The sequence below is a fragment of the Mycteria americana genome, chromosome 5, assembly GCF_035582795.1.
Source record: "Mycteria americana isolate JAX WOST 10 ecotype Jacksonville Zoo and Gardens chromosome 5, USCA_MyAme_1.0, whole genome shotgun sequence".
In the NCBI taxonomy this organism is placed as follows: domain Eukaryota; kingdom Metazoa; phylum Chordata; class Aves; order Ciconiiformes; family Ciconiidae; genus Mycteria; species Mycteria americana.
In genome coordinates, this window is record NC_134369.1 from 21,421,039 (window position 1) to 21,446,112 (window position 25,074).

Here is a 25,074-nt window from a genome sequence, read left to right on the forward strand (position 1 = left end):
TGATGAGAAGGACTTCTGGTGGGTTAATGTGGTTGGGGATACAAAGCATCTCTGTGCATAGGGGACAGAAGGCTCTGTTAATGCAACAGCTTCTAGACACTGAGTGTGATCAACATTTGATCTTAGAAATATATGTAGTTCTTGGGTCAGTTGAGATTGATTAAGATTATTTTATTTGTCCTAAAAGACTGACTGAGATTTTAACTATAATAATAATTATAGTATTTATGGATAGATATAATGCTGCTATATCTGCATTTCCAAAATGCAATTCAAGATGTTTATTCTTTGAGGGTTGGTTAGTATAACTACAAAGGTATTAGTAAAGGGAGGAAAAAAACCCCTATAATAAGAGAGTGCTCTGTGTTTGTATTCATTGCTGTTATTCTCTACTATTTTCTTTAAAACAGTAAATGCATACATTATTGCACAGCCAATTCACTCTCAGGGTCACTTCTTAGGCTATAAAATACTGCTTCTTGTAAGCCTTTTACCTTGAAAAGGGACGGCAAACCTAAGCTGGACTCTCTTTAAAATGTAAAATTTACCCTTAATGATGTATTCTTTCTTTTTTTCTGTGGGTCAGATCTTGCTGAATCTCTGCCTGTGACCTGTGAACTTTACAAAAAGTGCACTTATTTCTGTATAATGTGGTGGGAATGCAGGTTGACAAATGGTACTCTGAATGTCTTGGTGAGGTACCTATAGTGTCCATGAGGGAACTCAAATAGCTTGCTTTAAGTTGAAGGATTTGGAGTTTAAAGCAAACTTGTGCTGTCTGTCAGCAATAAGAGTCTGTTCTAGGAAAATCTCTTGTGGGCAGAGTATTTCACATCTTCCCTTGCTTTCTCCCTTGCTCCCAGTCTTGTCAAATGGAATTTTCAATGATTAAACTACAGCATATGCTAAGAGTGACAGCAGGAGCGTGCTAAAGGCTAAGGCAAACTTGTGGAAGTGCCTTGTAATTCAGAACAGTGGAAAAAGTATTGAAGTTATCTTGGCTGGATAACACACATTCATACTGCCAATTCCCTGCCGAAAAAGTGAGGTTGCTTTCTTGAGCAGCCAATGCCTGTGTACCATGTCGTGGGGGTTGCAGTTGTGTATGGCACAGGTCATCTCCTCTCCTGTGCCGATTCTTTCAACTCCTGCTAAGGTGCACTTGGAAGAGCAAGTGATGAGGAGGAATGAGCAAAGTCAGTCTGCGCTGTGCATGCTCAGTGCGAAATGGGAGAGACAACCTGGCGAAGCTGGTGCTGGCTGGGCACCAGGCGCAGTCTCTGGTACGCAGGACTAGATGGGGCTGGTGAGCTGCCTTTCCCTGCCAAGACTTCTATTGTCAGGTCAGACTTAGAAATATTTCCAGCTGCCAGATGGAATGACCCAGGCATGAACTTTTGGCTGCAGTGAGAAACCTGCTTGCCCAAAATGAGCATGATGCTGTGCACACTTACTCGAGGGAGAAAGCCGCAGAGAAGTGCACGAGCTAAGGTCAGCGGTGCAAGTACCCTACAGTCCAGTCCTTTTGGGCTCCCCCGCTCTCTGGGGGAGCAGAGGATGTAGAAATACTCCATCTATTTTCAACAGGCAAAATAACTCTTTTTACTAGAATAAATAATAGGGCAGGAAGGAGGCTTTGAGTTCCTTAGGGAACTTGTAGGGTGACTACGGATGCTGAATTTGAGGCACTGCATTTTAGTATCAAGTTTTTTTTTTCCAGTCTTTGACTCTTTGATAGTCCAATGTAGACCTGTATGTTGTGTATCCTCTGCAAAGCTTGGGGTAGCTGTTTATATTTCACCCTTTTTCAGGCAGGGTAGTTTTGAGGCTAAAACTCTGTTACCCTGTGTCCTGGTTTCAGCTGAGACAGAGTTAATTTTCTTCGTAGCGGCTGGTATGGGGCTATGTTTTGGATTTGTGCTGAAGACAGTGTTGATAATACAGAGATGTTTTAGTTGTTGCTGTACTAGTCAAGGACTCTTCAGCTTCCCGTGCTCTGCCAGGTGCAGAAGAAGCTGGGAGGGGACACAGCCAGGATAGTTGATCCAAACTGACCAAAGGGCTATTCCATACCACATGACGTCATGCTCAGTATATAAAGCTGGGGAAGAAGAAGGAAGGGGGGACATTTGGAGTGATGGCGTTTGTCTTCCCAAGTAACCATTACGCATGATGGAGCCCTGCTTTCCTGGAGATGGCTGAACACCTGCCTGACCATGGGAAGTAGTGAATTAATTCCTTGCCTTGCTTTGCTTGCGTGCGCGGCTTTTGCTTTACCTATTAAACTGTTGTTATCTCAACCCTCAAGTTTTCTTACTTTTGCTCTTCTGATTCTCTCCCCCATCCCACCGAGGGGGAGTGAGCGAGCGGCTGCGTGGTGCTTAGTTGCCGGCTGGGGCTAAACCACGACACCCTGTTCAGGGCTTTAGGACGTAGACTAAGGAGGAAAATTTGGAAACAAAAGTTTCGTGGTATGAAGCATCAAAAGGTTGCAATCTGGGAGTCAAAGCTAATAAATGTTATGTTGGGCTTTCTTGGAGGAAAAAAAGACTCTTACTTGGATTTTTAAATTCACAAGTGTGGTTGGGACTGGAGTTGAGAGCTCAGGGTGAAACTGCTTACATGGATGGATAAATCAGGGTCTTACACATGTTACTGATGACTGTTGGACATTTTTCGCTATGCTATTTATACCATTCACACATGCTGCTCATTCTGTGTTGTGAACTGCCTTTGCATCTTCAACTGCAGTAACGTACACCTCAGATGTCACGCAAGGTTGAATCTCAACACTCTTTGAAGGCTATGACATTTCTCTTCATAAATGCAGGATAAGGACTAAAGCTTGCTTAGGTGATGATGAAGAGGAGTCCTCTTAAAAACTACTTAGGCCGGAGACTTACAATTCATCTGGTTCAGGCTGAACCGTTTGGAAGCTCATATAAAGCTTTAAAAAGTCTTGGAAACAAGAGGGGTAAATCCAGGCAGAAGCTGATGATCTCCTCTGAAGTCAGTCTCTGGAGCTCCTCCAGTGACTTCAAGGATGAAAGCCCATCCATTGGGACAGAGTCTTGTGCGTGCATTGGTAGTGGAGAAAAGACGTTGCCTATTTATTTTTTTTTATGTGGGGAAATGAAGGCTTACTGTGGGTGTGAATCTTCTTCAGTAGCAGCTGATGTCTGTGTAATGCCTTGGAAGACCTGAAATACTGGCTTTTGCTTGTTTTCAATCAAAGTTCCTTTTAACTTTTTGCAATGAGCAGGAAAATCAAAGCAGGAATCAACTAAGGTTGATGCTTGGTTTTGACTGACTTGGTGTAAAGGCAGGGCCAGGACTATAGTTCCCTGTATTATGAGTGTGCTCAAGCTGGTGCAAACCCTTCTGCTGAGCCTAAGAACAACATTAAGGGTCCCAGAGTGAGTCAAAAGGCATTATGTCTGTGCTGCCATATGCCTGTGGGCTTTGAGTTTGGCTTTGTATACATGGCTTTTGACTTGAGCTATTCTCCGTTGGGGCCTGAGTGAAGAAGAGCAAAGTACCCTTTCCAAAGAAAGAGCCTCTCTGTGAATTTGGGAATGGTCTTTTCTCTTCCTGCCTCTGCATCATTGCCTGTATGTTGTGTGTAATGATGCTTGCCTGCTATTTGTACTTTTTTTTTTTTCCCATTCCTGCTGATAGGAGTGTGTTTAGTAAAACACTCTCTTGATATCAATTGATCATTTTAGTTTTTTTTTTTTTTCTTTTTTAATAGGTATATTGCAGTGGATCTGAAAGTGATATAAGAACCTGAAGATGTGGACTGCCATTGTATTCTTCCTGCTGATTTCCTTCTGTATATGTGAACACAGGTTTTCTGTCCTGAAAGGGAGAGGAGTCCATGTAGTGCGAATAAACAGGCTTACAACTGAAAAGCAGTGCAGGCAGGCTTGTCAAAGCCCAGGTGCTTCAGGTGAGGTTCTTGTCCCTTAGCTGGAATTCCAGCTGGGTTTTCTATTTAAGTGTCTCTTCTGCTCCCCTGACAACTATCTTTCTTAATTCCAGTTGTTTACAGGCATTTACAGTTATGGCTTCCCTGTGCAGTCCTGTGGTGCTAAATAACTTCTGACAGCTTTGGTTAAATTGAATCCAGAACAACCATTTCCCAGGGCCCTTCTGGCTTCTGTAAGAAACAGCATGCACGTGCGCTTGGTGTGCACTGGTAGCATGCAAAGGGTGTTAGGTCACTTGACTTGAAGAATGATTATTCTATTCTGCCAGATGTTTGCAAGTGAACAGTGCAGTTGTAGACAGCTGCACTGGAATTAGTAGTCTTTGCTCACTGGTATTTATCTGCATTTTTTCTGCCTTAGAAGAAACCAGTTGTATCCTGCAACCAAGCACAGGGTTAAACAAGTCTGGGGAGATGAGAGCCTTCTGCTGTCTACCTCTGAGATGTCTTTAAAAAGCATTAAACTTCTAAATGAGTGTTTCAGAGTTGTCCTTATGAAGGACCCTGTCTTACCTAGCCACATGTGAAAGCTTGTAGCACCTACAAACAACTGGTGATGCTGTGGTGAAGATGAGACCTTGGCTCAGGTGGATGAATATCTGACAATCAGATTGACAGGAACATCATAAAGATGCCTTTTTTAATGCCCAGTGGTTTCAAACCTTTATTTTAAACATGAGACATCCCTTCATAGTGGAAAAAAAGCACCCTTATAAACGGTTTTATTTAGGAGGTAAAATATGAGTGGGTTTGCCTCCCAGGCACCAGAGCTGTGAAAACTTCAGCTTCTGCTTTTTAAGGTGGTAAACCCTAGAGAGAGAACACATTCATACTGACTGTGCTGACAGTCTGTAGCACTGCCTGTTTATCTGTTCTACCTTAATCTCTAAACACTGTGCACATGTCATCATAACCTCCTGATATCTCATAAGGGTAGAAAAGGTGCTATCAGCTGCCTCTTCCAGAGGAGGGACATAAGGAATTTAGTCTGTGGTCTGGGCTGGGAGATGATCTGAGTGCATGCTTCACCCTGTTGCTGACTTCAACCACTTTTTTTTATACCCTTTACCTTGTTCTCTCCTGAGGTATTTTCTACAGAGTAAGTCCAGTTGAGTGTTTGCTTTGTTAAGCAGAGGGGGTTGAGCCTCTAGAATTAGGTGACCTGTTTCATCTTGAGGAAACCATGTGAAACTAAACCCTAAAGCACCAACCTTTTCAGGTTTTATGTTCTGTATTAAACCCACTGAAGCAATTTAATGCCTGTTTGTTACTTGATGGCCAGTCTGTTGCACTACCTAGGGTCAAGGGAGATGGAAAAGATACAAACTCTTGACATAAACGTATAGCCATGTGCAGAGGGACCATCTGGACAGAAAGACCTGAAATGTCTTTTTTTTTTTTTTTTTTTTTTTTGTGATTAGCTTTAGGTTTTAAGATCAGCTTTACTGCTCTTGTTCTCCATTCCCACCTTCCCCAAGTATATTTATTTTTGTGCTTTCTTTCATTACAGATATGAGGCCTGAGGCTTAGATATGGGAATAGTTACACCTATGTAACTGTCAGTAAAGGAGCACTGGGTGTTGTTTTTTAAGGTATTATAGTGTTAAGTTGCAGGACAAGGTTGCATGGGGAGATGTCTTCATAGCTACATTGCTTGGAGAAGTGGAAAAATAACATTCCTAGCTGGTTAGGCTCTCTTCTGTAGATGTAATTTACACCCTTGCTGACATAACATCACTAACTTAAAGAAGTAGTGCAACTATCACAAAAAGAACCACTTTTGCAAGTACATGCACATCTTAGATGTGCCCTGCAGAAAAGGGAATGGTTGCTGATCTAGCTATTCCAGCATCATCTTCGAATATCCAGGATACGTAGTTAGCAAACTAATGTATCACAAAACAATTGTACCAATGTCATGAGACAGTTTGACACTTCAATTACATGCTAATAAAAGCAGCAAAACTCTCTAGGGCTGACAGCATGGGTAGTAACTCTAACCTCCGTATGTTGTCTAATGCAATGGGTTCAAGTCTCCAGATGCTGCTAGGGTAAGTGGTATACGTGATGGAGAAAGTGCCCATCTTAGCAAAGATTTGGCAATCCAGGATTCCCAGATGCCTGGTGAGCACAGTGAACCCATGTTGGGAGGTAAGATAAGCTTGTGCTCTTCCTTTTGCATCCCCAGCTTTAGTCAGAGCTCTCCCAAGTTTCTTCTGGGGTGGCTAGTCCAGTGCTGGAGGGGAACATCTTGGCCATCTGAGTTCTGAGAACAGAGCCACTTGGCCATAATTCTGGGCTATCTTGCGTGCTTTGGGGAAAATAAAGGGAAAATATGATGTGGCTGCAAGAACAAATATTCCTGCCCCCTACTTGCACAATACATCTGCTTACATGGCTTCTGCTTGCCTTTGGGCATCTGCAATTTCTTTCCAGTAACAGCAGGCTTAAAAATGAAATAGACCAGTTTGGTAGGGCAAGACCTTGGCGTTTGCCTACATGGTTTCCTTTCAAAACAGCTCTGAAGAGCTTTTGTTGTCCTTCCACTTTTTTTTTTTTCCTGTCTGCTAATTGGAAGTGAGCAAAAAGGAGCCACTGGGTGGCATGTGTCTTGCAGTAGACACATCAGCTGGAGCCTCAATCTGGAGTTGCATCAAAGGGAATACAAATCAGTCCAGCTCAACAGAGGTATCTGGTTGTCCTTGGGAGCAACAGGGAAGTCATGAGCAGCTGGATACCATCCTGGTGGCAGCAGAAACCAGGGTGCTTTAACCATACTGACTGCATTAGTCTCTTGACCTTTCTGAACTGACTGATTTAGATATGTAGCCAATGCAAGATATGCTGCTGTCTTTTTGTTTTCCCCTTCCCAAGAAGTGAGAAATGGCGTGATTTACAGTAGTAGATGGTCTGTGTTTCTCCACTAGCATGGCTTATTGAGTGAGGGACAGGAGATGGGATTGGGAATCAGGGCACATCCAAACATGCTTTCACTTATGAGGAGTGGATTTTAATTTCTTGAAGGGCTGCTGCTGTATCTCGTGCTCTCTGTGACTGTTGAAGCTTTTCATTTTATCGCTTTTTAAGTACCATTTTTTAAAGGCTTTGAATGGTTTCAGTCACTTTCTTAATTTACCAAAGTCAGTAAAATTCCACCTTTGCTAGTTTCTTTAGGGCTGTCAAAACAGACTGCAGTTGTTGGTACAGGGATTTCTCCAAGTTCATAAATTTTCCACAAGTCCTTTTAATAACTGTGGTAATGTAAATGTTTTTTTTAATGAAAAGTTCAAGCTTCCCATAGCCTTAATCCTCAGTGAGGGTAACTCTCTTTGTAGATAAGAGCTTTAAATATGTACCACATAGGCATGTTCTTTGTCCTTTCTCACACTTCTAATAAAACACCGAAATTAATTTCTTCTACCATACACTTAAGTTTCCTTTAATCCACTGATGGGTGGTCAGTTGGGCACACATATGCTTCATCCCAGACTAAGCACTGTGTTATCCTCTTCTGTGCTTTTTGTTACAGCATGTGTCCCAGAAATTAATTGCGTGCTACTGTGGTATTACATAAAATCATAGCATAATTTAGGCAGGAAGGGACCTTTTGAAGGTCTCTGGTCTGAACCTGACTTAGATCTGGCTGTTCAAGACCTGATGGAGAGTCTACCACCTCTCTGGCCCCCGGCCCAGTGTTTGAGTGCCCTCTTGGTGGAAACTAATATTTTCCCTTGATGTTGAGTTGGGATTTCCTGTAAATCATCTGCTTCGGCCCCTCAGACATCTAGTAGTCTCCCTTGGACTTGCTCCAGTATGTCAATACTGCTCTTGTATGCTGGGGAGCCCAAAACTGGGTGCAGTGTTTGAGATGTCTCCTCAGCACTGGTTAGAGGAGGTTCATTCCTTCCCTCAAAGTTTGGTTATGTGTATGTAGACACACCCAGAAAGAAGTTAGTGAGTTCAAAGGGATGCCAGGGGAGAGAGTTCCAGCTGTGATGACCTTATTTAGCTTGTGTTGGGATTCGATTTACTAAAAGACAATTACTGTGATGGCTCCTATGGCTAATGGTATCATTGTTCAGTGAATGAAGAGTAAATTTCTGTGTAACTCCAAGCACTGAGATGAGAGCTGTCTCCCATGGGTGATGAGGTGCATGTCTTCTCAGTTTCAGCTCACTTCTGCCCGCCCCCCCCAATTAAGACATCTAGATGAATGCTAGTATTTAAATGGGTCCAAACTGTAGTGCACTCCCTTTGTCCCTGTCTGGGTGAGTGAATTGCTGTTGTTAGGAGATGTTGGTACCAGAAGACAAGAAGGTAGGTAGGCTGCAGCTGCTATATTGATTTCATTGGCTTTCCAGTTATTTTCACTAAAGCTGAGTCAGGATCCTTTAAGGCCAGACCTTGCAGCTATCATTTGTTTTGGTGGTTTTTTTTTTTCTTTAATTACAGCCATGAAGTGTATACTGTGTGTAGCGACCCATTTTCTCTGCTGTTTTCAGGTAACCATCACTGTAATTGGTCTGTGCCCTACCAGAATCGCTGCATCCTCTTGCAGTGTCACCAGCTGAGTGTGTGCCAGAATGCCGGAGAACAAGACATCAAAGATCTGCTTGGAGGTAAGGCCATGCTGTAGGCTCCTGCTAAATCCAGAATTCTGGTCCTTTTTCTTCAAATGCCTACATTTAGACCTTGACTGGCTTTCAGCTGAGGGAAATGGGTTGTGAAATATTTGCAGGATGATTCCGTAGGTAAAGTCAGTTCGCTGGAAAAACTGTTTCACTAGCCTTGTAAGGGCTCTGGCACTTACGTGTGCATGATGTGTCTTTCAGTAACTCTTGTAACTGTTACTGAGTAACAGTTTGTCTCCATGTTGAAGACATCATTCATTCAAGCCATTTGCACTCCACACGCTGTCCTTTGGAAAATAAACGCTTAACAGATGTATTTATATTTTTTAAGAGAAAGGAAAATGTCTTGGCATTGTTTTTTCTGAGATTGCCAGGATTTTGTGCCAGAGGCAGCAGGCTGCTTCTGTAATCAGCAGCCTTAGCAGCAATTGCTCATGGTGACTTTCCATGCCAAGGTCTTAAATTTTAATAAAGTGACACAATAACAAAATGGAGCTTGTTGGTAATTGGAGAATGAATCTTCTAAAGTATGTTCCTAGAGTTCGCTGTACCCAAGTTTAAAAAAAAGAAAGTGTATTTATGGTTCTTTCGGGTTGGCAAAGGTTTCTCTGCAACGTAGCAACCAGACCTTTGATAAGTAGATGGGATTTATGTCACTATAAATCTAGATCACTAGTTGTGAAGGAAATTCTCCCAAAGTATGAAGGTGTAAGTGGAAGGTGGAAATGAAATTTCTGATCAGTTTTGAGAGGTGAAAATTATAAATCTAAGCATGAAGGCTTTGTCAATGCTGTGTAACTTTGAAAGCATGAGTCGTCTTCTCAGGAGCTGGCATTTCATAACGCTGCTTCTGTTGATAATGCACTTCTGCATTGTAGCTCTGTACTTTCTTACCTGCCTTCAGTGGAATTAATTCCCTGGTTGGGCAAATGCCAGAGGTCTGTGGCAAAAAAAAAGCTCAAACAAACAAAAAGCCCAAACCAAAACAAAACCCGTGAAGGGATTATGTGCAATAAAGGCAGAGGTCTGAGTTTTCATGTTCTTGCTGACTTCAGGACTGATTTATTCCAGTTGTACTACATGTACTGCAGAATATGTGTTCTGGTTTGCGTGTTGGGGGTGTGAGGTCAGATTTGAGCTTGAGAGTTTTATTCTTATGAATCTCATTGCTTTTGTCTTTTTGAAGAAATTGTTGATGGGAGAAGGGAAACAATCCTGTTTTACCATGAAAGCTATCCACAGAAAAAGGAGAGAATGGTGAATGCATGGGTTGACCGACACAACATGGAAAACCTGTTTTCCTCAACTGCTTGGACTCGCAAGATTTACTTGAGGCATTTGCTTAGGGCTGAGAGTGAAGATTTAACAACAAATGCAAGAAAAACAATTGCAAGTGATGCGACCACCTCCATAGCAACCACCACTGCAGTGACCACCACCAATGCCACAGCCGTAACAACAAATGTTACAAACGCAGCTGTCTTCACTACAGCTTATGAAACAACTGCCAAAGCCTCAAATGCCCCTGGAGGTTTTGGTCTCCTTGCTGAAGCAATGTCATCCACTGCTTCTTCTCCCACTTCTGGTAACGTTTCTGCTTTCACTTCCAGTCATGTCACCAAGTTTGTGACCAGTACCGAAAAATCAGGAAATAGTAGTTCTGTCTCAGTATTGTCTCCCACTTCTACTTCTGCTCCTCTCACTGTCATTTCTGAAGCAGGTACTCCATTGCCTCAAACAGAACAGTTTAAACCAGCCACTACCAGCACTCCCCCCTCTAGTAGCCCTGCCACTGTTGGAGCTGGCCTGAAGACACTGAGCACAACATTGACTACTGTCATCCCGCAGGATGCAAGAACATCTTCCATTGCTTCCACTCGTGCCACAGCACTCACCCCCTTGGAGAGTTCACACTCTACGAATACGCTGCATGGCATTACGTTGCTATATCTAGGGCCAGAAGCAAGTACAGCCACAACATCCTTGAGTAAATCAACTTCTCTTCTGGGCTCTACAAGAGGTGCCACAGTTTTAAATACTGCCTCTACAGCAGAAACTACAACTGCGCATGGGATAAAGTCAACATCTCACATTTTTTCAACAACCACAGCTCCAGCAGATGTACCCAAAGCAACAGCTTCGGGCCTTGCAGAAACTCAGGACATGGGCAATGAGTATCTTCTCATTGCTGCTGAGCCCCTGACTCAGTACTTAGTGGATAAAAGTCTGCTTCTTGCAGTGCTTTTAGTTGGTATGTTTTTTTTCATAACTGTTATAGTTCTTTTCCTTATGCAGGCCTACGAGAGCTACAAGAAGAAGGATTACACACAAGTGGATTACCTGATCAATGGAATGTACGTGGACTCAGAGCTGTGAAAGGGTGGGGTTAAAACAGTGGGCAGAGGGATGGAAAGGAGCTTGAAAGCCTGCGTGACTTGTTTTTCTTTCCTGTTTGCCTATAACACGAACTGAAAGTGCTTCCAAATTTAGTTCTGGTGCAATTTAGGAGAAATGCCATGTACTGTATTAAGGGGAAAAAAAAATAAAAATTATTCAATCGTGCAACAGGTTGCTGTAAAAAAAAAACAGTAGTAATTTTTAAAACTTACATAATGCACGATAGCTTCGGCCATTATTTTTCATTGTAAAACAAATCTAACAAGGGGTAAGCCATCATCCTCAGAAAACGCTGTGGCGCTTTTTCAACTGTTTACAGTGCAAGTTCCTTGTGTTTCATTTGTTTCATGTGTGCTCCTCTGAAACCAGAGCAAAAGATGCTCTCACCTTTTGCGAAGTACTCTGAAATAACCAGATGAGAAGTGTGGAGTATTGCTGCAACAGGGAACTTTTAATCCAATGTGTGGCTTGTTTCAGTATGCTTCTTGCTTGTAAAGAAGTCTGTTTACAAGGCATTGTAAACTCTGTTTACCGCTAACCCAAGGTATCTTTTCACCATGGAGCAGATTACTGTGCCTCTGCACTTAAATGATCTTATTTTTATATTCACTTAATAAATGGGGCCCTGGAAGGGCATATCTTGTTGCATTTCTATTTTCATTCCTATCCCTGCCAGTTCAGAAGCAGGCAAGTGGGCTTTTGGGGCTTAAGCAAATTAGCACTACTTCAGTATTCCAAGTATGGGGGCTTTGAAGACCTTACTGGAAGTATGGACTTGTCACAGAAGATGCTGATCATCTTCCAGCGTACTGCTTCTGTAATTTCAGAGCAGTATGTTGCCAGTCTCCCAGGTATGCAGACCCATTCACTGCTTATTATCTTTCATGCATAGAGCATCAGACTCTGTTTTGGTTTTTGTTTTGCATTTAGGACCAGCTCAGAGTTGCTAGTAATTTGGAAACCTTATTGCATGTGCAGTTGCAGCTTACCTCCTAAGATCTGCAGCTGAGAGAGGGAGTAAAAAACACTTGATTTTCTGCAAGTATTCTTCAGTGATTAATGCATCTTATTTGAATGACACATACTTACCAATAGTAAAATGCTAGATCAAGGTGCATTGTATTTTGTTTTTAACCAGATTGATAGCTTGTGTCTCACTTCAAATTAGTTGGCTCTTCTTTAATCCTGCTTGTATGTAATCTTAAGGCTGATAATAGAAAAACCTCAATTTGAGCCGTTGGGTTTTGGTTTGGTTATTTATCCAAATTCTTTGGCTGTTTAGAATTTGGAAGGAGTCTTTACCCTGGAAGAGGTTACTTTGTAGACTTCTTGTTCATAGTCAACCTGAAAGTGCTATGAAAACGGCTGTAAATAGCACACACAGCAGCAGAGGCAAGGGTTTGTTTGAAAGAGATGGGCAGGAGGATGGTTTCCTGAATCTTACCCAATAAAAATTTTGAGGACAAAATTTCAGCAAGTAGAGTATGTTGAGGAAAGGAAGGAGATTGCTTTGGAAGTGAGATGACTTGGTTGTCAGTGTCAGGTTGCATTTTGCAGTGCTTTTGCATGGACCACATCTGTGTGCCAGTAGGTTAGAGCATCTCTTGGGGTAAAAGGATACTGTGGTTTTGGGAGTCTCCCTCCTTGGAAGGCTTGAAGTATAAGTGACAAAATTCACATGACATTTCCTGGAGGAAAAAAAAAGTTTGAGGGACTGAATTTTATTGTATTTTAAGGTTATTTTTAATTGGTTTCTCCTCAGCAGAAAGGAACTGAACCCTGATTTCTGCCATATTCCAGGAGCCACCTGTGTGCGGTATCTATGGAACAAGGTGCTGGGAACATCCCCCAGCACAGCTGGGGAGTTGCACCCCATTGAGATGCTTGGGACTGTTCACCTCTCAGCACAACTGTTCTGAGCTGTTAGCAGATGTCAGGCAGATGCTGTTCTACAGCCACAAAGTCCAGAGACTTATCTTTACATAGGGATCTCAGGTTTCACCTTAATTGCAGGTGAGTCACTAACCACAGACCTAAGCATGTGGCCTTCAAGCTCTACTCCAGATACTGAGATAAGAGCCTGTCTCCTTGACTCCCTACCATCTCTCAAGTAAGGACATGGGTGTTACCTCAGATTCAGCTCACTTCTTTTTCTCTTCATTTTGGCATCTCAGATAAATGCTTGTGTTTTGATAAGGTGAATCCAGGCAATAGTGCTCTTCCTTGTATTTTATCCCTGCCTATGTAAGTGAATTCCTGTCTGTAGGAAGGGCCTTCCTGCATAAAGGGTCAGTATTGCAGCTGTTATGCTAGTGCTCTGCAGTACTTTTTTTTTAAGTTGCCTGAGCCATTTCCACAAAGGCAAACTATGATCATCAGACTTGTAATTGCTTATCCTGGAAACAGGGAAATTTTTGGATGAACTTTGCACTAACTGTGGCCTTGTTTCTTTTGTTCTCTGTGGATCTCTTCATAGACCCAAAGTTGGACACCAGATTCTGTGGAGTGGAAGCTTGTGAAGTTGCATTGGTTTTTATTCTCTCTGAAGAGATATTAGACTTCTGTACTGATTTCTTGGAGGGAGTAGGAAGGGAAGGGAGAGGAAGGGGGCATTACTTAAACAAAACTCTGAAAGAGTTTTCTTTTCTAAAAACAGATACTTTCTAAGATTGGTTTATTAAAAACAAATAAAACCCTTCAGGGATAATTTAAGTGGGTATGATATAATTACAAGAGTTGGAATTGGGTTACAACTCTATTTACAAGAGTCTTAAGGAGTTTCTCATGGACACAGTGAGAATATTACAACTACATTATGGCTAAAAGAAACCACCACCATAAAAATCTGTGTGGCTTCTTAACAGGTTCTTACAGGAAGGTGAGTACTCATCAGAAGCTTAGTTGTGTGTGTTAGTTCCCACAGCCCTGGTATGTTTACATCCAGGTCTCCTCTTCAGATACTGGCACAGCCTGTCTTTTTTGTTCTTATTTGAGTTACTGCACTTCCAGCTGTGAATTACTTTCTCAGCAGAAACTGAGCTTTTTAGTGTAAGGCTGAGCACCAGAGCGAGTCTTGCCTCTGCATTTCTGCACATAAGGCAGAGATCTTCATGCTTACCATAGAATCATAAAATGTTTTGGGTCAGAATGGACCTTTAAAGGTCATCTAGTCCAACCCCCCTGCAATGAGCAGGGACATCTTCAATTAGATCAGGTTGCTCAGAGCCCCGTCCAACCTGACCTTGAATGTTTCCAGGGATGGGGCATCTACCACCCCTCTGGGTAACCTGTTCCAGTGTTTCACCACCCTCATTGTAAAAAACTTCTTCCTTATATCTAGTCTGAATCTACCCTCTTTTAGTTCAAACCCATTACCCCATGTCCTATCGCAATGGTGCTCAAAGTGCAGTGTCAGCTGGAGAAATGTCAAGTAGGTTTTTCTTTGCATCCCAATGGTTTTGTCTCATACTAGCTCAGTTTAGGCATTAAAAAATAAAAATAGTGGGCTGGAGCCTGGCCTCTGAAAGTCAAGGTGTGTTTTCTGGCTTGTACGTTGAAACCCAGTTGTAAAGATTTGGCAGCTTTGCTGGTTCTGTTTTGCATCTAGCTACTTGTGAGCATTGAAGGAGGAGTGCAGTGGGACTGTGGAAGGTGGATTGCACGTGCAGTCCTCTAAAGGGCTCTTTTGTAGCAGTGGCTTGATATGCAAGTCCGAAACAATTAGGATTTCTTCTCTTCTGGCTCTTTTTGTGTTGGAGGTCACCAGCAGCAAACATTCACTTGGCTGTTTCTACCTCCAACCCATTGTTTCTGTTTGGGCAAAAACCAGCCTCCTAGAATGGGGCTTCACTTGTTTTGCTTTTGAGGCCGGCAATAGTGGCAAATCTATTGCATTTCATGGTGTAGCACTGCAGTAGTTAATAGCAAGAATGTTAGACGAGGAAATGCAACACCTTTGAAAGTTTGCTTGCAGAATTCACAATATAACAATAGACCGGGTCCTACCAAGTTATCTAGAGGACATCTGCCAAGGGACTGCCAAAACCAACATTCTGCTGCTGTGAAGCATAGCATACCTGACGCACACTGGGTTGTTGCATGGCCTCTTTCTCAATAAAACACAGGAACATCCTGGAATTAAATTTAGACTAGATTAATTCTAAGTGCCACCTCCCTCTTATTTAGTTGTCTGTATTAGAACTATGTTGTTCTAGACAGTAGAGAAGAAAGGAAATAATGGAATACTAAAACATTTAAAGGAATAATAGGAATGAAGAACATTTCAACTGCAAATGTGAGTTTGCAATATGCCATGTGGTGTCCAGAGAATTGGGGAGCGTATGCAGAACTCTGAAGCATGACCTTTAAAACAGCTAATGCGTGTAGTCAGAAAACACCCAGGGAGCTGTGGAAACAGAGGTATCATGGAGTTGGTTTCTCTGGATTTGTCCAGTGGCTGCTTATTGCTGGCATCAAAAAAGGAAACCTGAGCCCTGCCCTACTGAAGCATTTCTAAGGGCTTCTTCCACTGTGGGTTCTCTGGTATGCAGTAAAGGCAAGTTCATATTGCAGCATTGTGCCTGACCAGGGCAACTCTAGTTGTCTCCTTTCCATGGCCTCTAAGTGTCATGAAACTTAATTACCTTTGTTGCACTTGGCTGAAGTTGGCCTGTGGGTTCAAAAGCAAATGCTTTCATAGTGCACAAAGTATGGGCTCCTAAGTTTGTGCTTTTCTAGAAGAAACCAGGCTAAACAACAGCAAAGCCTAGAGCTGTAATGATTCCTATCTGCTAGAAGGCCTAAGTAGTTCAGGGTTAGGACGCTGCTTTGACTTTTTGGTCTTGCTGGATAGCTAGTTACTGTGGGCAAAGCTGGTCTTTGCTCTAGAGCATTTTGGGTCGACTTCCTTGTAGTTTCATGTCCTTGGACCTTGACCTTGGACGTTGTCTTTCTGTGCTGCTGCTAGGCTGGGTAATATATTTAGAGCTGTCCTGCCTTGGCTGAGAGATGCCAGCAGGTTGTGCTGTCGGGCAGCTCTTCTGGAGCTTGCCTGTTCAGCCACCCTCTGGCAGGGAAACCCCAAAGGGTCTAGGAAAAGAGTCTCTGCCTGACCTGGGGCTTCCTGGTTAGCCCTGGGTGATGTTCAACTTGTGCCTTGGCTGGAGTTACGTTTGAATTACGAAGTATGTTTGAAGGAGAGGTCCTTTGCTAGCATGCAGAACTTGCTCAACATCCTGCTGTCCCAATTAAAAAGACTAAAGCTGTTTGGATGGGATTGTACAATCTGTTTGAAAAAGCAAACAAATAACTTCATTAAAAGTGGTTAAATATTTTAACCCCTTCAAGCTGGGACAGGTGAAACCAATTACACTGGTTTGAGGGTCATGGACTTATGCAAGTGGTTCCTGTTCTTTACTGCATGAAGATTAAATTGTAGAGCCCAAACTTGTGAGTGTAAACACTGCTAAATCTTCCTGCATAACCCTTATAACACTAAGGAATGGAGAAGAAAGGAGGAGGCATTTATTCAGCTTGAAAATGCTCATATTTAGAAGTGACTATTCATGGCTAATTTAAAAAAAAAAAGTCAACATTTAACCAAATTCTAGAGTTAGATTAATCATAAACTCTGCTTTAATGTCTTGAGATTTCAGCCAGTGCTTCAGATAAGAAGGTGAGAATTTTCAAAAGTATCTAAACAGGGACATAAAATCCCAGAGCTATGTTGTGATTTCTCACGTGCCCCTCCCCCCCCGCCGTAGGCATGTGTCTGAGCAACTTTGCTGATCCTTGGTCAATGTAGCTATGCTGAAGTTGGCAGCTGAATAATGATTAATGTAAGCTGTACCACAGGGCAGAAATTCCCCATGCTCTTGGGAAACTGAGACACCTTTTACCATAGTAGGGGAATGGGGAGTTGCACAGTGGCTGCCAGCTGGTCCTGCACCCTTGTGGCATCAGGCAATAACAAGAATATCCTTGATATGGTGTGGTACCTTGTGTGATCCAGGTGTTGCCAGCAAGCAGGTGAGCCTGTAAAGTGCGAGAAAAGAGAGTTTGCTCAGGGGGGAAGCTTTGCTGATATCAGTGCACAGGGCAGTACTGTTGGGGAGCAGCTGAAATCCCAATGACTTTAATCAGAACTAGGTAAAGCCTAGAACAGGATGACTTTAATCAGAATTAGGTAAAGCCTGTTATGTAGGTATGTGCTAATATGGCTATTCAAGGTGCACACCGTAAATGGAAGAGACGTGCTCTGGATGAATGTGCTGTGTACTTCTGACCAGCTCAGTTACAGAGACCTGTTGCTGGTAGAAGGTGGCTCTAAACTGATTCCTCTTGCATGCATCCTGGTGAATATTCCCAACAGTGAGAGATCAGCAGCAGCACTGTGTGCTACAAGCCAATGTCTACAGGTTCCAGGCAGAAAGGCTGTCTGATCCGTAGGATAAAAGTTGGCTCTTCTATCTCTTTCTCCTGTTTGCTGTGCCAAAGTGTGTTGCAAGGATGTTGTAAGAGCTGAAGGTAATTTTTTTTCTGATTTATTGATTTTTACATATTCCTACATGTCTTCAGTATTTAGACTGTGCTTAGTATTAGGCTAAAGATCCTCAGAAAAAATGAGCTTTCCTGGAAATGTCACCCTGGAGTGGGTCAGTTTTCACTGGAGCTTTCCCCAGGGCCCAGCTTCCAGATGGGGTTAAAGTCCCCAGCATCTCACAGAGGGTCAGGCAGGTTCCTGTAGTTCGGAACTGCCTCAGGAATTTCTGTGGAAAGTTTTGCACTTTCCTTTCTACTTCAGTCTGCAAGAAGTAGAGAGACTCGTCTGCAGGAGAGAGCAATCTTGTGCCCCAGCAGTTTGTGACATGCAGTGAGCATCCCATTTTGAAGGAAATGGTGAGCCTCGTCAACATGGTCTCCGTGCCTCTCCTGGATCACGTGCAGCCCTGGGGTCTGTTTGTAGCCAAATATAAAGCTTTTTCAAAAGATGATCTCACCAGCTGAAAACCACATGCATGTGAACCAAAGCAGGAAAGGGAGCAATGGCTGAAAGGGATGGAGGGCTCCACATGGACAGCAGATGCACATCACTTGCACTGGGACAACCTGTGTGTTTTTTTCCAGCTCTGAGCCTTGGCTCTGCCATCAGCGTGCACAGGGCTTGGTAGAGTGTCCTTTCCTTTGAATGTTTGCAGTTCCAGCGGGGAATTCTGGAAAATGTTAGTGAGAGCTGTCAAACTGTGTAATGATCTCCCAAGGGAAAGAGTAGCAGCCCTGCAGGAGTTCAAAACCATGCAGGCTAATATAGCACAGGAAAAATCCTGGGGATGAATGGGATGACCTGAGAACTCTTCTTCCATCATTCATTACCTCTTCACAGAAATCAGATGAGCTGGAGAGAACTGTGTGCATGCTAAAGGAAAAGAAAGACCAGGCATTCCCATGAAGAATAGTCCTTTCTTAACTGGACTGGGGCGATGAGGCTGCAACGCGAAGTCCTAGGGTGATCAAAAGAGACTTGAGGGCCTTGGGACGGCTAGTAAGAAACTCAGGAGCGCAGGTTATTTTCTCCTCTCTCCTTCCAGTGGTGGGCAGTGACACCAGAAGGAACAGAGATGCCCAATCTATTAATGCATGGCTCCGTGGCTGGTGTCATCGCCACGGATTTGGTTTTTTTGACAACGGGATGGCCTACACAGCACCAGGTTTGCTGGCGTCTGATGGGATTCATCTTTCTCAAAGGGGAAAGAGAATCTTTGCTCAGGAACTTGCAGGGCTCATTGACAGAGCTTTAAACTAGACTCGAAGGGGGAGGGGGATAATATCAGGCTTGCCCGAGAGAAGCTGAGGGGCGACGTGCCATGGTTGGAGGGAGCGGCTGACAGCGAGGACAGTCGGCCTGAGTCCTCGAGATGCGCGGGGTACGCTTGGGCACAGCCGAAGTCGAGCGGAGTTGAGCCAGGGGATACTGAGGCAACGGGAGCCAAGAGGGAAACACCAGTGAAATGCCTCAAAGCACGCAAGGGGTGTTCTTCTATGAAGGAGGCACGGACGACAGCCCAGCTGAAGTGCCTCTACACCAATGCACGCAGCATGGGTAACAAGCAGGAGGAGTTGGAAGCCATTGTACATCAGGAAAACTATGATATGGTGGCCATCACGGAAACGTGGTGGGGTGACTCGCACAACTGGAGTGCGGCAATGGATGGCTATAAACTCTTCAGGAGGGATAGGCGAGGCAGGAGAGGTGGTGGGGTAGCCCTATACGTCAGGGAGAGTCTGGATAGTTTAGAGCTCGATGATGGTGATGATAGGGTGGAGTGTCTATGGGTAAGAATCAGGGGGAAGGCCAACAAGGCAGATATTGTGGTGGGAGTCTGTTACAGACCCCCCAACCAGGATGAGGAGACAGATGAACTATTCTATAAGCAGCTGGGAGAAGCCTCACGATCGCTAGCCCTTGTTCTTGTGGGGGACTTCAACCTGCCAGATGTCTGCTGGAAATACAATACAGCAGAGAGGAAACAGTCCAGGAGGTTCCTGGAGCGTGTGGCAGATAACTTCCTGACGCAGCTGGTGAGTGAGCCAACGAGGGAAGGTGCCCCGCTGGACCTCTTGTTCACCAACAGAGAAGGACTTGTGAGCGATGTGATGGTTGGAGGCTGTCTTGGGCAGAGCGATCATGAAATGATAGAGTTTTTGATACGTGGAGAAGCGGCGAGGGGGGTCGGCAAAACTGCTACCTTAGACTTCTGGAGGGCGGACTTCAGCCTGTTTAGGAGACTGGTCGAGAGAGTCCCCTGGGAGGCAGCCCTTATGGGCAAAGGGGTCCAGGAAGGCTGGACATTCTTTAAGGAGGAAGTCCTAAAGGCACAAGAGCGGGCTGTCCCCAGGTGCCGAAAGACGAGCCGGCGGGGAAGACCACCAGCCTGGCTGACTAGAGAGCTCTGGCTCGAACTGAGGAGAAAGAGGAGAGTCTATGACCTCTGGAAGAAGGGGCGGGCAACTCAGGAGGACTACAAAGGTGTAGCGAGGCTGTGCAGGGAGAAAACTAGAAGGGCCAAAGCTGAGTTAGAGCTCAGTCTGGCTGCTGCTATAAAAGACAACAAAAAACACTTCTTCAAATACATTAGCAGCAAAAGGAGAGCTAAGGAGAATCTCCAGCCCCTAGTAGATGGGGGAGGAAACACAGTGACCAAGGATGAGGAAAAGGCTGAGGTACTTAATGCCTTCTTTGCCTCAGTCTTTATTAGCAGGGCCGAATGTTCTATGGGTACCCAGCCCCTGGAGTTGGAAGATAGGGATGGGGACCAGACTGGAGCCCCCATAATCCAGGGGGAAATGGTGAGTGACCTGCTGCACCACTTAGACACTCACAAGTCTATGGGGCCTGATGAGATCCACCCGAGAGTGTTGAAGGAGCTGGCAGATGTGCTCACCAAGCCCCTTTCCATCATTTACCAGCAGTCCTGGCTAACTGGGGAAGTCCCTGCTGACTGGAGATTAGCTAATGTGACACCCATCTTCAAGAAGGGCCGGAAGGAGGACCTGGGGAACTACAGGCCTGTTAGCCTGACCTCAGTGCCGGGGAAGCTGATGGAGCAGATCATCCCGAGTGCTATCACACGGCATGTAGAGAATAACCAAGGGATCAAGCCCAGCCAGCATGGGTTCAGGAAAGGCAGGTCCTGCTTGACCAACCTGATCTCCTTCTATGACAAGGTGACCCGCCTAGTGGATGAGGGAAAGGCTGTGGATGTTGTCTATCTAGACTTCAGTAAAGCCTTTGACACGGTTTCCCACAGCATTCTCCTGGAGAAACTGGCTGCTCATGGCTTGGACGGGTGTACTCTTCGCTGGGTAAAGAACTGGCTGGACGGCCGGGCCCAAAGAGTGGTGGTGAATGGAGTTTACTCCGGTTGGCGGCCGGTCACAAGTGGTGTTCCCCAGGGCTCGGTGTTGGGGCCAGTTCTGTTTAACGTCTTTATCAATGATCTGGACGAAGGGATCGAGTGTACTCTCAGTAAGTTTGCAGATGACACCAAGTTGTGTGGGAGTGTTGATCTGCTGGAGGGTAGGCAGGCTCTGCAGAGGGACCTGGACAGGCTGGATCGATGGGCTGGGGTGAATTGTATGAGGTTTAACAAGGCCAAGTGCAAGGTCCTGCAGTTGGGCCACAGTAACCCCATGCAACGCTACAGGCTTGGGGAAGAGTGGCTGGAAAGCTGCCTGGCAGAGAAGGACCTGGGGGTGTTGGTTGACAGCTGCCTGAATATGAGCCAGCAGTGTGCCCAGGCGGCCAAGAAGGCCAATGGCATCCTGGCTTGTATCAAAAATAGCGTGGCCAGCAGGACTAGGGAAATGATTGTGCCCCTGTACTCGGCACTGGTGAGGCCGCACCTCGAATACTGTGTTCAGTTTTGGGCCCCCCACTACAAGAGGGATATTGAGGTACTGGAGCATGTCCAGAGAAGGGCAACGAAGCTGGTGAAGGGTCTGGAGCAGAAGTCTTATGAGGAGCGGCTGAGGGAGCTGGGACTGTTTAGCCTGGAGAAAAGGAGGCTGAGGGCAGACCTCATCGCTCTCTACAACTACCTGAAAGGAGGTTGTAGAGAGGTGGGGGTCGGTCTCTTCTCCCAGGTAACAAGTGATAGGACAAGAGGAAATGGCCTCAAGTTGCGCCAGGGGAGGTTTAGACTGGATATTAGGAAATTTTTCTTCACCGAGAGGGTTATCAAGCATTGGAACAGACTGCCCAGGGAAGTGGTTGAGTCGCCATCCCTGGAGGTATTTAAAGGACGTTTGGATGAGGTGCTTAGAGACATGGTGTAGTGGTGGTCTTGGTAGTGTTAGGTTTATGGTTGGACTCGATGATCTTAAAGGTCTTTTCCAACCTATATGATTCTGTGATTCTGTGATTAGTCTTCATACTTTCAGGTATACATGATTGCTGGCCAGATGAAAGAGAAATACACCTCTGCATGCATTTTGTACAGAACTGTCTGCAGAGGGAATTAAAAGCCTGAACAGAAGCATTCTTTGAGGTACCTGATGTTAGCACTGAAGAGATGTTGTTACCCCATTGACTTGAGTTGCTAGCTGAAAATACTGGGCTTTGCTGATCCACGTAGCAGGGTCATGGAGCCAGTTTCTGTCCACAGGACTGTGTAAAGGTTTGCTTTGTTACCTTGTCCTTTTCCTAGCTCAGCTTTAAAGCTCATTCCGATTGCCTCTTGCTAGGCAGAGAGCACTGCAGTGGCAAGGCGAGACTGCCTCATCTCCCTAGTAGGGTGCATGGATACCCACTGTGGCTGCTCTTTCCCACCCTGCAACATGTGTGCCTTCGTGTGTGCATGTGTTGGTCTAGGAACTGTCATCCCACAACAGCTTTGAAGTATATATACTTCACCCATTGCTGACACAGATGTCACTGCTCTTTTCAAAGGAAAATGCAAGACCTCTCCTGTAAAAAAAGGCATGTGTGAGATGTCTCTTCCACATCTCTGAATCTGTTTGGCTCCAGCCCTGAAGCGTGAGGTTTAATGTGTTGCCATTTCCTGCCAAAAATGACCAGCAAGGTGCTACAGGGAGGCTAATCCTTATTCTGAGATTTATTACACCATGAACCCCCCTTTATCACTGCTAATTAAAACTAAACTCCACTTATCAAATGACCGTGTACTTTTTGCAGGGCTGCCATATGCTCTGTGTTTGTTCTCTCTCTATGGGTTTCCTGGTCATTCCAGTGAGTTGAGGAGGTTGTAATGTAGATGAGACTAATAATAAACCTGCACTAAAAGCAGCTGCATTGTGGAGGAACTTTAAACCCAAAAGAAAAGCAGGCAGGGACAGTTTTGACTGCAATGTGCTCTTTAATCGAAACCTGGGCTGGAGCTGACCTGCCTGCCTTGCAATACCGTGTGGGTTGGGTGGGGGTGCAGTCTGCATTGTTAACCTACTTCTATAATATTTACACAGACGATTTTAGCCTCTGACAACAGGAAAATTATTTTCTGTGCAACTTTTTGGCTTGGGCCGCTCACGTGCTATGGGAGAGAGGAGGTTGCAGGAACGCTAGCATCGGTCCTTCCACAAGGTTCTCAAGCTCCTGCCAGGTAAACAGTCACTGGGCAGGAGACATGAGTACCTCCAGGGAAGGTAGCTTTTAAATCACCTCACCTTGTCTTTTGTTCATACCCTAGCTATAACAGCCTTGCTGAAGGCTTTTTCCAGTGCAGATCCCTCTCGTTGTGTGCTTATGTAGCTCCACAAGAGATGCTTGCCTTAAAGACACTTGCCTCTAACAGCTGGCTTTGAATTGCACTGGTGGAGCTGGGCAAGGGTGTGGGACAGACAGAGCAACCTGTGCTGCAAGTTGGGTTGGGGCTGAGGTGCCAAGGCAGGTCACTGGAAGGCTGAGACTGCCTTTTTTTTTTTTTTTTTTTCCTCCAAGGTTTCCGAAGTGCCTGGCCAATACATTTTAGCTACAGCTGTTGTGTTGGGGATGTGGTGCAGCATCACTTATTTGAGCCAGCAGAACCTAGAGAAAAAGGGGTGTCTTAAGAGAAAGGCCATGGTAGTGAGGTGTCTGGGCTGATTTGCCGAAACAGCTTGGGCAAATGAAGACTTCGGGTGTTGATTTCATTGGGACCTCCTGAGGTGCCTCCTCATTCACTGGGAATCTGGACCACAGGCTAAAGCAGAAGGTTTCCGGAGCACAGCTGCTGCTCAGCCCTGAGCAGGGGTGAGCCATGGCTGCCCTAGCCAAGCAGCAGCTGTTTTGTGTTACTGGGGCCTGATAACAACTTCCTCTTCCCTGTGTGTATGCTGGTGGCTTGGCACTTGTGGGGCTGTGGCTGCTGCCTGCTCTTGGTGCTGCTCTCTGGGTGATCTGTGTGTGCAGGCAGCAGAAGGGAGGGTGAAACACTGATTTTCTAGCTTTGGTGTTAGGGCAGGGTTTCTCCTGTTGGCTCAGAAGAGAGGGGGAGCTGAAAATGAGCTGAGGGGGCTGATGCTGCTTGCTTTTGGGACAGCTGTTCTTGTTCTGTGGCTCTCACAGCTGCATTCAGCAGAGTCAGGGAAAGGCAGAAAATGGGAGTGTTCAGCAACTATGGTAAAAGTAGAGAGCAGGAGAAAGAGGAGACAGGTCCTTGAAGTTTCTTATCGAGCGCACTGTCTGTTGAACTTTGGCTATCCACTCAGGAAGACCAGTCCTTGCATGGGCAGGCTGATGGAGAGCACCAGGTTCTCCTCTTGCTTGTAAGACTGGCTGGAGGCATAAGCCTGGACAACTGGCAAAGCAGCGGCCGTGGGATGGGTGAGAGCATGGAGGGGAGACTGGCTGCACCTTATTCATCCCAGATACAGTGCAGTGTGATCAAACACACTGGTGAACCTCATTTCCTGATGACGCATTTGCCAGGATGTGGTGCTTGACGCTGCCAGCCTAGGAGATTTAGGTGTGCCTGAAAATGTCACTAGTAAGCTGTGCCATGTGTCATGATACAGCTGCTGTAGAGAATGCAGGCCACTTGAAGCCAGAGGAGATGACCCCATAGGCTTGGTGGGGTTGGAGCCAGCACCAGAGAGTCACTTAGGCTCTGCAGTCTTCTAATGTGTTGTGTTAGTGGCACTGATGGTTTTCTCTAGTGCAGGTGCCTGGAAATGGGTGACAAGAGCCAGCCTTGCTGCTCATGCTCTGGAGCACCTTACTGGTGGCATCCATTCTCCATCCTTGTGTGACTGTCACCCAAAGGCCAGAGGTACTTTTAGATCTTGGGACAGAAGAACAAGAGATGCTTCCTTAATGTTGCACTCTCCAGAGTAGCTGACACAGAGGAATGTTCTACAAAGCATCTAGCCTTCAAGTGCATAAAAGGAAGAGAAGCAGATCAGCCCCTCCTACACAATATGGCTTTTATTAGTCGATATTTAATTATTTTTAAAAATTTAGTCATGCTCCCTATTGCATTAGGCTGGAAGCATACATATATTGAGATGCTGCCCATGGCTGCGAGAGCTTGTGACCGGTACAGACTAGACATCTTTGGGGTAAAA

General features: G+C 45.0%; 1 protein-coding gene across 5 annotated transcripts in view; it reads left to right on the forward strand.

Moving 5' to 3' along the window:
• The window catches only part of C5H11orf24 (chromosome 5 C11orf24 homolog), a 31,923-nt gene extending 20,259 nt beyond the window's left edge, over positions 1 to 11,664 (forward strand). For all 5 annotated transcript variants that reach the window (XM_075502426.1, XM_075502422.1, XM_075502423.1 and 2 more), the window contains 3 exons: positions 3,752 to 3,949; positions 8,491 to 8,607; positions 9,806 to 11,664. In XM_075502426.1, the coding sequence (XP_075358541.1) occupies positions 3,793 to 3,949; positions 8,491 to 8,607; positions 9,806 to 10,995 (1,464 nt within the window). In that variant the 5' untranslated portion in view covers positions 3,752 to 3,792 and the 3' untranslated portion in view covers positions 10,996 to 11,664. The remainder of the gene's footprint in view (positions 1 to 3,751; positions 3,950 to 8,490; positions 8,608 to 9,805) is intronic.
• Positions 11,665 to 25,074: the final 13,410 nt, after the last annotated feature.